The sequence below is a fragment of the Gossypium arboreum genome, chromosome 7 (genome assembly GCF_025698485.1).
Source record: "Gossypium arboreum isolate Shixiya-1 chromosome 7, ASM2569848v2, whole genome shotgun sequence".
NCBI lineage: Eukaryota > Viridiplantae > Streptophyta > Magnoliopsida > Malvales > Malvaceae > Gossypium > Gossypium arboreum.
In genome coordinates, this window is record NC_069076.1 from 4,299,613 (window position 1) to 4,313,427 (window position 13,815).

Below are 13,815 nucleotides of genomic sequence, written 5' to 3' on the forward strand. Positions count from 1 at the left end.
TACATTTTTATATAATTTATTTTTTAAAAAAAATTAATTAAAAAAAAATCTTATTAAAAAACTAAACCAATCTAAACATGCTACGACTGCTGAATACGACAAGTAGCTTGATATGTAGTCAAGGTGTAAAATGGCAAGAGTGGTTGAGCAACATTATAGTTTGGTTAAAATATGTTATAAGTTGTTGTATTCTCCATAAATTTATAATTTAGTCCTTATAAAATTTAATTAAAAACTGTATAACATAATTTTAATGTTTTAATTAAAAAAAATGGAAAAGGCGCCGAAGATCCCAAAAAGGGTTGACTTTTTGATATTGATTGGGTGAAAGTCATAAAACCCAATAGGAACGACGAAAGGGTACCCAAAAAGACTGAAGACTATTTCATCATTTATTCACATTCTTCAATCTTCAGCTATAGACGAAGAAAAAAAGAAAAGATGAATCAAAACATGAGCTCTTTGTTGATCGGAATAGTTGGAGCAGCAGTGACTTTATCAGCATATTCGCAGACTTTCATCTCCCCGACTCAGTGTGTCACTGTTGGTCTCCTCGTTCTCATGTTTGGTTTGCTCGTCAGGGAAGGCCTCATCTCTCTCTAATCTTCTTTTTTTCTTCCATGGAATTGAGAATCCCAGATTTGCAGTTTGACTTGTTTCAATCTTATATTATGATGTTCTTCTTTAGCAAGACTGAGATTTATATATATATATACGTATATATATGTTGTAATTCTGTATTTCCTGCTTAATTACTCCGTGATCTACTTATGCTGTTTATTTATACATATTATAAGATGAAACATGCTTGAATTCATGGTAGTTTTTCATTTAGTAAATGAAAAACATATCTTGGTAAAATTACCATGAAGGACCTTATACTACAAATTAGTCCTCGTATGTTAGATTAAAGAACGATTTGATCCTTTTTGTTAAAAATATTTCATCTATTTTTACTACTAAAAATTGACATGGTTGACAAAATAACTAAACAGTTTAACTTGATGTGTTACATGCACCTTATTCTGATATACAAGTACAAATTTTTAACAGTGGAAATGAATGAAATTTTTAACAGGGATACAAATGACACGATATCTTAATTTCATACCATTCCTTCTCTAAAATTAAATTACTAACTTTCGATATTTGGGGGATTTCGGAAATTTTGCGAACAAAGTTATTTACCTGCAATTATTCAAATTCTAATACTTAGATTTAATGCTATAATGGACATGCTTGGATTTTTTTAACTTTAATATCATTACATGTTGTTATAATATTTATTCTTTTTGATACAAATCCTATAACTACTCATATTCGACCAGTGGTTGAATTGGTCAAACCATTGGTTCTCGATTCAATTGGTTTGATCAATTTAAATTCTAGACAAAAAAGAATTGAATAATTAATTTGAAATTCAGAAAAATATTTAAAAAAAATTATTAAATCAATTCAACTTGTTCAACTATTGGTTTTTGTCTCAGTTTTTTTTTACTGGTTTCGAGTAGTTTCCGATTCAATGAGTTTAACCCCTTTGTTTGGACTAATATATTGATTGATTCTTAGTCTAATTGGTCCCACTGATCAATCCAATCATGTTTCAAGAATGTTGGTCACATCATCAAATTTTGACTTAATCTAAGTTTATAGACCAAAATGAATTTAATTGTCAAGTTCAAGTACTAAAGTGAACCAAATAAAAATATAAACACCAAAATAATCCTAATTACTAAGTTCGAGGACCAAAAATAATATTATCCCTTATTGATATTCACAACTTATCATGATAAACGTTTGTTATATATGCTATTGTAATGGTTTTCTTGGACTGCCAAGCCCCCAAAAACCAAAAGTCACCATCAACTTTTTTTGTTAAGGTGTAAAAGTCACCTAAAATTTTTTTAATAAAATTTTAAATTTAATTTTTAAAACAACAATATTTAAACTACAAAAATAAAATTTGGGTTTGTGTTAAGGAAATATTAGTATCTCACGACACCCATTATTAAAATATTATTAAATAATAGTGTCTTATAAAAGAATTTATTTTAATATTTAAAAATAAGGTTAATATTTTGAACTTGTCCAAAAATATTTAGTTGGTACTTGAACTTTTTTTTCTTTTTTTGTATTTAGTTGATATCTGAATTTGTTTTTCAAAATCCACGTTGGTACCTCTATCTAACGTCTTTAGTTTGTGGTAGTGTGATACTGATAACCAATCTGGTGTTGACACATGAAACCTTCTCAATATGCTATATAATGAGCATAAATTAATTTTTTTAATCTTCAAAAATAAATAAACAAATAAGAGTATGTATATTTTTGTTTAGGTTCATTTTTATGTGAAAAAAATATTTTCTATTAATTTATATATACTTGAAGTTTTTTTTTTTAATTTTTGAAATTTATATCTACCACGTGACATACTAAAAAACTATCATGTGTCACCAGCAGATTGGTTATTAGTGTCACGTTAGCAGAAACTAATGGTGTTAGTACAGAGGTACCAACCTAGGCCAAAATTCTTTTTATTTCATTTCAAAACTATACTCTTTTGTGATAAAATAAATTTTTATTTTAGCATTTATTTAAACAAAATAATTCACTCAAAATTCCGAGGCCTATTTAATCTTTGAAGAAATTTTTTCGAGTTTGTTATTCTATAGATGAGAAATAATTGTATGAAACATGGATATTATCCATTTCCAATAGTTTAATACCATACAAGTAATTTCATCCTGAATTTTAACATTTTCATCCTGAAAAAAAATCAAACCGAAATGAAAATATTGAAATTCAGGATGGAATTACGATGTGACATTAAATTATTGAAAATTGATAATATTTCTATTTCATACAATCTTTTCTCTTCTCAGAGTACTCAACACGCCAAAAAACTCGACATTATTTTAAAAAGTAACCTTAATAAAATTAATTATATTAAACATGTTTTATCCTAGAGTAATCATGTAAAATTGATATTCTAAATTACGATACTATCTTTTAAAAATCGAGTTTGATAATTTCAAGATTACTCAACACCTTGAAATATTTAAAACTATCTTAGTAAAATTTTAGTTTTAAATAAATTAATTTTGTAACATTCCTTACTTAATCGGATAATCAAAATTGATAAGTGATATCACACTAACATGTTCATTGCTCATACTAAATTTTTTAACAAAACAACCATTGTACATCTTAGTAAAATTCTTTGGAATAATTTGCAACATTTTAAAATTATTTGAATAATGTATGGACATTATGAGTTTTCGAGACCCCTTTAAGCTTAAAAAGCACAAAGATTTTACAACATACTAAATTATTTTTACACTTCAAATATTTATATAGTAATTTTCTGTTAAAAAATAAAAGATAATATTAACAAAATATGATGATTTTGAGGCGTGTAATAATAAAAATAATTAATAGAAAATTCCTTTATATAAACATCTAATAGGTGTATCTTTTCATAATACTTATACTTTATGCAGGACGGATTCAAGTTTGGATATGATCCAAATATGTCCAGAATTGAATAAGGTGGATAAATATTATCCACAACATAGATATGATATCTCATTATAGGTATTATTTTTGATACAATACTTAGAACTATCTATAGTCTCTCCCTAACTCTTATATAAGAAAATAATGCGCTTCAATACATTCGAACCCATATGCTTCTCAATCGAGTAGTGATAGTTTTAAATAACGACTTAATATTTAATTCGAAACATGGTCTTACTTAGAGCCCAAGGGCTAGAGCGGTATAAGCTAGAGATCTTATCCTGATTATGTGATAAAAAGATCACATATATAAGTCTAATTAAGCGATGAAGATATTGACTATCTCTTTCTTCTATCCTAACGGATGGCTACTCTCTTTAAGTCGACTTATTCTTGCTCAAGATTTAGACTTTTTTACTTCTTCTAATTTGTGATTATTTGGAGAGAAAGCTTCAATCGCCCAAGAAACTTTCACCATGGTCGACTCCCTTAGATCTTGCCTCGGTTTCTTTGTTTTGACAAAGGGTCAGATCTTAGTTGAATTAATCCTTACCGAGTGATTACGAAGGTGAATCTTTCATTAAGGATCAAAATCAAGTTGTATAGACATTAGATGGTCAATACATGGGCAAATTCTAGTACTGCACGAACACTCAACTAGTACACTTAAGAAAGGTTTAAAAGACAAAAAAATGTTTGTATTCAATGGTTGCAGGTGTGTAGGCATGTGATACATCATGTGTGTGGCAACTGTCATACTTCCATACCTGTACAATACAAAACACAAATATCTATATTCAGCAATTGATATTTTTCAGGCACTGACACTTTTTGCCCTTTATCATTAATCTTATAGTATTACTTAATGATGTCGGCACCATTTTAGAACACCGAGACGAAATTATTGGGATCCATTTTAACTCTTCTCTCTATGCCTTGTTTTAATTGTAGATCCAGATATATGTATATAATTATACTCTTAGTTTGATCCCAACATTTATGATAAATGTTCTGCTTTAAAAGTCATTATAGTATTTGTTTTTATCTATATCTACTAAATAAGTTAATTAGCATCGGAATCATCTAAAAATATCAGAAGAAAATCTGCACAATACCTCATTTAATTCCATCTGAATCAATTTTTAATACGAATACAAAATCCCAATTTAATTTATGCCTTAAGTCGAATTAGGACATAATCAGAAGTGAATTTGAGGAAACAGATAAAGGACTTTAGTCTCTTTTAATATAAATATGAAGTCACAACTTAATTCATGTTTTGAGTCGAATTAGAACACAATTAAAGGTGTATTTGAGGAGACCTTGGTCCCCCAAATGGAAAATTGCTGATCGCTTTTATTAATATATGATAACAACATGTCTATCGGCTGCCTCACATCACATCTGACGTCTGCGAGAGCTTGTGGTCCACATCATGGGAGAAGAAGATGTAATATAGACATCACAAGTGACACCAAAAGTGTTGTCTAATATAGAATTTTGGATCATATTCGATCGAGTTCAAAATTTTAAAGTCTAATCTCAATTCGATATAAAAGTTAGATTGTTTACTACGTTCAATTAATAGTTCGTTTATATAATAAAAAGTAACTTAATATCGCTCAAAATCACGTTCTAATTAATTTAAATGATATATTAAATATAAATAAATAAAATTTAAAACTTAAATTTACATTACAATTTAAGAAAAAAAAAAGTTAACTTCACAACTTGAACCTTAAATCTTAAGATGTCAACATATAATTTTAACCGCTTTGTCATTTCTTTCTTGGACAATTTGAGTATTTTTTGCTTAGAAATAATTGAGGTAAATTAGAATTTTCTTTTTCAAACTATTCGAATAGTTTGCAAGTACACATTTGTTGTCTGCCTGAAAATTCGTTGGCAAATATTGCATCAAATTAATAAATTAAGAATACGAGTTAAATAACTTGAGGTGTGCTAGATACTGTTCTTAAGGATATTTTGTTGTATAGCATATCTCCCAAGATTCAGAAAGTTTTTCTATTATAAAACGAGAACATGAATCAATAATAGATCACAACAAAAAATACTTAACAAACTTAAAAGGAGGAAAGGAGTAATGAGAGGAGAACGATAGATTTTTTAAGGTACATTTAGAGTGAAAGTGAGCCATGATGTGTGAATATATATATGAATTTTACTAGCTAAAAAATAGTAAAGGTTAGTGGATTACTGCAACGGCCTAATTTTCAATAATGTCGAAAAATACAATTTCGAAACCCCATTTTCGTAACCGAACCTGTAACTAGAAAATAGAAATATTTACGGATTTAATATGAGAATATAATAAAGAATGGTCAAGTAATTAGCTGATAAGTTAATTGATTAAAACTTAAGGATTAAATTATAAAAATCTAATCGCTATTGAATTTTAATTAAGAAAATGTTTAAGGACCTAGATTGCAATTAATTAAAGGGTGAAAATGATTATTAAACTATTTTCCATCATGAGATAGTGGACATTGATGATGTTTTTCACTTAGATTATTTAATAGTAAAATTAACATAATTAAGGCTTAGTTAAGTTAATTAAATTAGATTAATTCGATCCTTATTAAGATATATATATATATATATATATATATATATATATATATATATGTTGGTTAGTGGGAGGAGAGATGAGAACATTCTTATCTTCTCCATTTGCCACCATCTTCTGTTGAAGCAAAAGGGAGAAAGCCTTAAGCTTAAGCTAAACATTCGACCACCACTTTGGTAAGAAAACCAAACCCTTCTTCATGTATTTTTTTATAGATATATAATCATGAGAGCTTGATTTAGCTAACCCATGTATCAATTTGTTCAATTGTTAACTTTTTAGTAAGTTTTCATTGTTGATAAATTGATGAATTAGGCTTGAATTTGATAGTTATTAAGTTTAGATCATGATAGGGACTAAATTGTAAATTTAAGTAAACTTGTTTGTTAGCTTTGTAACAATAGGGACTAAATTGAATAAATGGAAAACTTATAATGAAATTAAGCTACAAATAGAAAGTATAGGGTCCCTAATGAAATAACGTGAAATCAAATTTTGATCCGAAGTTAGGGATCAAAAAATATGATTATCCCGAGTTTAGGGACTGAATTGAATAAAATGAAAAATATGTGTATTCAAAAAATGATTAATTAGGATCATGCATCTCAAGGCATTGTTGTTGCCAGCCATTCAATAACTATTGTGTGTTAGTATATGATATTGATTTGGTATGTATATATATTTGTATAAAACAATAATTGGATATAGTGGAGCTTCAAGAAGAAAGGCTAAAATTGTGGAGTAGTCCCTGGGAAATTCACTCATTTTGTTTTTTGAAAGGTAAGTTATTATGGAACTTACTACCCTTCCTTGTTAAATAGGTATGCTTGTGTTTATTTTCATTTTTATCTATATTTGAACTTATGTTAAGGTTTTGGTGGAAATTGACATACTTGGCTAGTAGCATAAATGAATTGAGTTGAGTTGCTCTAAGTGAATGTTACTATATCTAGTGATTGGTAACTAGAATAATGATAAGAGAACTTAAATGCATTATTAATTGTATGTGTGATTTATGTTCAAACTTGATCGATGAATTCAAAAATTGATATGTGATGGTTACATCTTACATTTATGCAAATATGGATGATTGATGCCCATGTGAACTTAGTAAAAGGCTATGACATAGTTGGCATGCCAATGGGGTCATATGTGCTTTTGTGTACGAGTTAATTGATGCTGTGGAAATTATGATCTGTTACTTTAGGATCCAACATTTGTTGCAGATCATTGAGTATTCACTGTCTCTTCGGAGACCTTGGTGTGGTGGAGGGATGTATTTAAATACATATATACATTTGATGCCTATGGGCTTTACACTTTGGTGCTTTTGTGTGGTGTAGTTTATGCTCAAACAAGCTATTTTGGTGTGGTGTTGTTCACCCGCGTGTCCGATTCTGTTTTACTAGGGTTCCATTGGACGAAATGTTAAAATTGAACTTTGAAATTGGAAAATGAAAATGAGCCAGAGTTGATAAGTTATCAAGATATGTGGTTACAAACTGTATTGAAATTGACTAGTGGATTAGTGCAAGTAAATAAAATGATGATGATCTTATATGAATTGGTATAGTTTGATGATTGTTTTGGTCATATTATAATGTTTGACATATATGGATACTTGTGTTTCCTATGCTCACTTTTTGTGACAATATGTGCCCTGTTTTAGCTGCGGAGCTCTTAAAGCCAGATCAATATGGACATCGCACTATCATCAAGTCAAGAAAAGTATGATCATTTTGGTACCTATCATTGTGGCATGTATGTAGGGTCCCTTATTATGTAAATGGTCATCTATAATGTAAATGCTAATGGTAGGATTTGTGTATTAAGGTGGGTAAATAACCTAATTATGCCTAGTTTTTTTATCCTGAGTTTTGTGCCGTATGAACCCTTGATTTCAAAAGTTTCATAAGCTTTATTTAGCATAGGTTGGCATGATATGATGTCTTGATGAATATAGAATGAGCTTATATATGTTAAAATGTTTTTGATAGGAAACATTGAATGTGTTTCAAAGTGATTTTTGCTAAAACAAGGGGTACGTAGCGATGAAAAGTTCCCAACATCGCAACTTAAATAGACAGTGAGTAACATCGTGACCTCGAGTTTTCTAAAGTCGCAACAACACTCATTGATTGATGAGGTCGCGACAAGATAACCATGGTATCTCGGCGTCAGCCTATGAGTTTTGAAAACTTTTTTATTAAGTCATTAACTGACTTCGGGATAGAAAAAGAGCTTTTGTAAGCTCATATAAAAACCATAAATGATTATACAACATATCAGTAATGTGTTTTATACTTGTAAGCATGCTAGAATGGTTAAATTGTATGAGAATTAGCTGTAGTTGCTCTGGCAACCAATGTGACATCCTGTATCTCGGACTTGACGATCAAGTCGGGCAAGAGGTGTTACATTGACTTAGCCAAAAATAGTTTAAAAAAGTTCAATGAATCTAAACTTGACTAAATATAGCTTTAATCAGTTAAACTATTTTTAGCTTGGCTAAATATAGGTGTTACTAGTGAAGTAATTTACTTTTCTTAGACTCTAAAAAATTCAGGTAAAAAAAAGTCCAAAAACAAAAGGCCTAGGATGTACATTACACTGATCTTTTGGGCCCAGCACACGAGCCCCCTTTCTCAATTTGGTTCTTAGTAGCCCAATGAAGTAAAATGGCTTATAAATAAGAATCTTAAGGTTTTCTTAAAGAATCTAAAACCAGGTTATTTTGAAATATCTTAATTTTTCCAACAATCCCCTACATATTTTAAAAGAACTAGGGATAAAATTTGCTGAGTACCTTCTATTTAGATATAATGCATCAACTCTAGTCTCTTTTGGGCTATGAACCAGAACTAGAAAGAATGAGACATAATTTACAAAATAATTAGTGAAACATAATGTTTCTATGAACGAATAATTATTCATGTAAATTAAAATTCTTATCAATCACATTATACTTATATATTATTGTTCAACACGATTGTGTGTTAATAGGCCATGCGCGTGCTTGATTTTTCATGAGTGCTCTAAATACTACCATAAATCTCATAGAAGCAACCCCACTTAACACTAATATAGGTTAATCCTTCGAGTGTATTTGGAAAATTAATACATCACCTATAAAGGATATGAATTTGATTAAGAGTTTGTACTCATCCTCACTTAATTACAGTTTTAGCATTGTTTACACCATAGGAAGGACACAATTTTAGTGCTTAACAAATCAACTAATTAATTCGTTATTACCTAGATGAACCTAATTCATGGGATCTTCAATCAAATAGGTTGGATTTCCATCAATGTTGACATCATCATTTGGTAATAGTTCCATTCCCCTCCATGTTTCGTGTACTAGTTTTTTTCCCAGGGACTTTGTAATGACCCGATTTCCAATGGTGTCAAAAAATGCGGTTTCAAAATCTCGTTTTCATAAATTGATTTTATAAATATTAAATAGGGATATTTACTGAGTTAGTGTATGTAACACTCCAAACCCGACTTAGACGTTATGGTTGAATTTAGAGTGGTTACGTAAAATGGTTGAAAATTTAGCTTTCCAGAAACGTTAAAAAAAATAGCACAAATGTCGTTACTAAAGAAACTCTAATTTAATAGAAATTATACTTAGTTAGCTTTTTAGTTGAACCTATGTTCAATTACATTTTCTAAAAATCAATTACATTGCAGCAAAAATTCTTAAACCATTAAATTTTGGAAAGCTAGGTTTGTTTTCTTGAAATCAATTGTTTGCAAAAAAATAGACATTTTCGATTAACCCAAATTTTCAGAGAGTCTATAATTTACAAAATTCTCAAACCATAATTTTAAATAAGTCAAATTTAAATAAATTGAGTTTACGAAAATGTGGATATAATTGAGCTCCCGTTGCACCGACCTACCTAAGTCTGAGGGTTACCTGAAAGTGACAGACAAATAGAATGTGAGTTTTTATAACTAAGTGTGTAACTTAAATGAAATAGAGTCACAAATTCAACTTCAGATTTATTACATAACATAGCAGATACAAATGAATATCCCATACAAAATCAGAATCATATGCAAATTTACAATCCTACCCTCATCCGATACACACTATCTCCAACCATCCCTACACACTATGTAGAGTCTTAAAGACCCATCCAGCCTTACACACCACTTAGTATCGATATGACACCTTTTAGAAAATTTACAGCAGTGCTGCCAGTATAATGGGCGAGATATCGCCTCTCACAGAAACACTTCCTTCACGTAATATACATCCCACCCCAGAATCAGTTATAATCAGACAAAAATCATGCATAACATTTCAGATGCAAATCATATACGTATTAAGTATTACACTCAGTTTGAATTATCATATGACACCTCATATACACTTACAAATATCAGAATTCATAATAACAGATGACCAAATTTCATGTTTTATGGTATATTTAACCACCTACTAACACTACAAAAGGCCCACAGTCGATTGGGATGATGTATACGGCTCTAGGATAGAATTCTGAATTTTGGGTCCACACAGCTCACACACGCCCTTGTGGTCCACACGACCCAAAATAGCCCAAACCGTGTGTCGTACACGACCGTGTGGCATCGACAGTGTCCAATTTTGACTTTTTCCGTTCGCCATTTTCTGGGTTTCTCGTTATACAGTTGGATATTTTTTGACGCCGATTTCAAAATTGAATAAACCAACACCTAAACCGATAATTATCACAACCAAATTTTAGTAATAGTTTGCGAAACCTAACAAAAATTCAACTTCAAACGTATTCAATCGACCCCCAAAAAAGTATTTGAGCACTTACCCCAAAATAAAATAGCAACAAAACAATGTCTAAGTAGCTGGAGGACAGCTGATTGCCTTTCTTTCTTCTCCTAAACACGCATTGAAATCAGTACAAAAACTCAAAACATAAACTTATCACAACCCAACACCTAAAAACCAAACAACAAACACTTAGATTGTGAATGAATATACTTTACCCCTTAGAACAACAACCGACGAAATGAAATAACGCTTCCAGAATTTCAACAGCACACAAAATGAGGAACCGAAAGTATTGCAAGATAAATTAACCCCACAAGGAAGAAAAGAAAGAAAGAAAATTGACAAAAGCGCAACAAAAGAAAGAAGAAATTTTGATAGTAGGAAAAATTTAGAATGGCGGTGTAAAGAAAGCAAAGAATAAAAGGTGAAAGAACGTGAAACTGGGAAAGAAATTTGGGAAAAAGAAAATAAAGGAAAATTAAAAAGAAAATTTAAAAAGAAAAACAACCACCTTAAAATCTGGCACCTAATCAGATTTTTAAGGGTTTGAAATCAACCCAAACTCAACTATAAAGGCAACCCCTAAGTTAGCCCAAGCAAAAATATAACACTATTTGCTCACCCATAGAATCAAACTCAAGACCTCACACACACACATAAAAATCACTTAACTGCTGGGGAAGATACTTATTTACAACGAATTTTATCAAATCAAAGATTAAATTTTTGGGACGTTACAATGTATAAATGAATTGAAATTTGGTTAGACAATTTAGCTGAAATTATGGTTAATTAAAACCAAGAGAATGTAAAAGTTTAATCACTATAGATTTTTAATCAGGAAAAGGCTTGGAGACTTAAATAACAATTGTTCAAGGGACTAAAATGGTTAGTAAACCAATAATAAACATTATATAGTGGACGATATTGATAGGAATCATTAAGTTGGTTAGTAAGCGGTTAAATTAAGATAAACCTTAATTAAGTTAATTAATTAAAACTAATTAATTTAATCATACTATATATATTGTGATAGTGGACAATGAGGAGAAAGCCATCATCTTCATTTATTAGATCGTCCACCAATGTTGAAATTAAAAGGAAATTCTCCAAGCTTTTGGCCACAAATTGGTAGGTGAATTCGAGTCATTTTCTTGTAATTTTTATAGAGTTGAGGTCATGGGAGCTTGATTTAGCTAACTCATGTATTAATTTGTAAAACTGTTAAAGTTTTAGAAAGTTTCAATTGTTGATTTCTTAAAGAATTAGGTGTAAAATTTATATAAATTAAGTTTAGTTTATGAAAAGGACAAAATTGCAAAGCTTAATTGTTAGTTTCTTATATGAGGGTGCAAAATGATTAAAATGTGAAACTATTATGAAATTTCGATAGGAATAGAAAGTAGAAGATCCCTAATGAGTAAAAGTGAAATCGAATTTTAATCTGAAGCTCTAGATTGAAGGTTATGCTTTGAATAAATTGAAAAATATGTATGACTTCGAATTTAAATGTGATTTGATATGGAGTTTGATATTGTGTCATTATTGAATTATTATTCGTAGCTAAAGATGATGCAGGGCTATCGAGATGGAAAGGAAAAGCGAGAGCCGACAACGAGTTGATGCGAGCTTTCGGTTTGTATTTCTATGATTTGGGATAAATTTAATTATTGCATATTTGTGATGTTTTGCATAATTTGACATTGAGGTGAATTAAGAACGATTATTTGAATTGAGCTGCTATGATTGAGATTGATTATTAAGATAGATGACTAAATTGAATAAAATAGAAAGTAGAGTAACTTGATGCCGTTGGAAAATGTGCCCATGTTGTAGTAAACATGTAATTGTTTTCTATGTATTTGAATGATGAATAAATGAATAAAGTTAATTTCACATTCCACTATTATATCTTTTGTGTTTCTGTCTTTCATGTTTTGCATACGTAGCAAAATTGTGACAAGCAAATATTAGCTAATTGATTGTCTAAGTTCAAATGGATGATAAGTGGCATTGTAAGAATGTTTACATTGCGAGAAAGATAACTTAATTCACAAGATAATCTAAACGATTCCGTAATCCCGTAAATGAATCAAAGTGAGCATTTGATTCAAATACTTAGAAGGATTATTATGTCGTTTACAATTCCAATTGGGGAGATGGTTTGTCTTGACTATTAGAGAAGTTGACTCCACGAGTAGAGACATAGATGTACTCATTAGAAGAATGATACATTGGACTGGATCTAAGTTGAATTAATTTTGAACCATTTGTGAATTAATTCACTTGTGACATTCATGGTGTGACTTACCTAAATCTTGAGTTAGTCATTACTCATTCGTATGTAACTCATGTGTTTTGATATAAGTGGAGGCTTATGCTCTAAAGATGATCAAGCTGATAGCTGCTATGTTGGGTATATGACTTGTGTATGACATGAATTTACTAGCAACAATGAAATTCATAGCTTGATTAAAGAGTTAACAATATCTTCTTATTGGCATTGTATGGATTGATAAATATGAAACGTGGTCACGAGTTGCTTGTTCTCGAACGAGCAATTTATCACAGTCATTAGTTGACAGTGATCATATTAATCATTAAGAAGACACAATTGTGATAATGAGATAACACATGATTGTATTGAATGAATGAAATTACCCCAAAGGAATCAATAATATCGTATGAGAGTAACACACACATGGGGATGTCATTGGATAAAGAAGTTGGATAAATTACTTTCGTAAAGAGTATACATTAAAAAGCTTTCAATCATGGCACTTCTTGTGGTTTGACTCCATGATTAAGTAAAGTGCGAATTATTGGAACGATACTTTTGGATATAATTGTAATTAATCGAGCCTAATTGTATATGTCTAATTCTTCCCTCCACTAGCTTAACAAAAACTCAATCGAACTGCCTTTGAAT

At 30.0% G+C, this 13,815-nt stretch overlaps 1 protein-coding gene and 1 long non-coding RNA gene across 2 annotated transcripts; both read left to right on the top strand.

The window, feature by feature from the left end:
* Window positions 1-332: 332 nt before the first annotated feature.
* LOC108486781 (uncharacterized) lies at window positions 333-888 on the top strand. Its single transcript, XM_017791010.2, has one exon. The coding sequence runs from the start codon at window positions 442-444 to the stop codon at window positions 601-603; it is 162 nt and encodes a 53-aa protein (XP_017646499.1). The 5' UTR covers window positions 333-441; the 3' UTR covers window positions 604-888.
* Window positions 889-11,929: 11,041 nt separating this feature from the next.
* LOC128295276 (uncharacterized) lies at window positions 11,930-12,663 on the top strand. Its single transcript, XR_008285626.1, has 2 exons — window positions 11,930-12,017; window positions 12,450-12,663. It is a non-coding gene; the product is annotated as an uncharacterized LOC128295276 (long non-coding RNA).
* The last annotated feature ends 1,152 nt before the right edge of the window (window positions 12,664-13,815 follow it).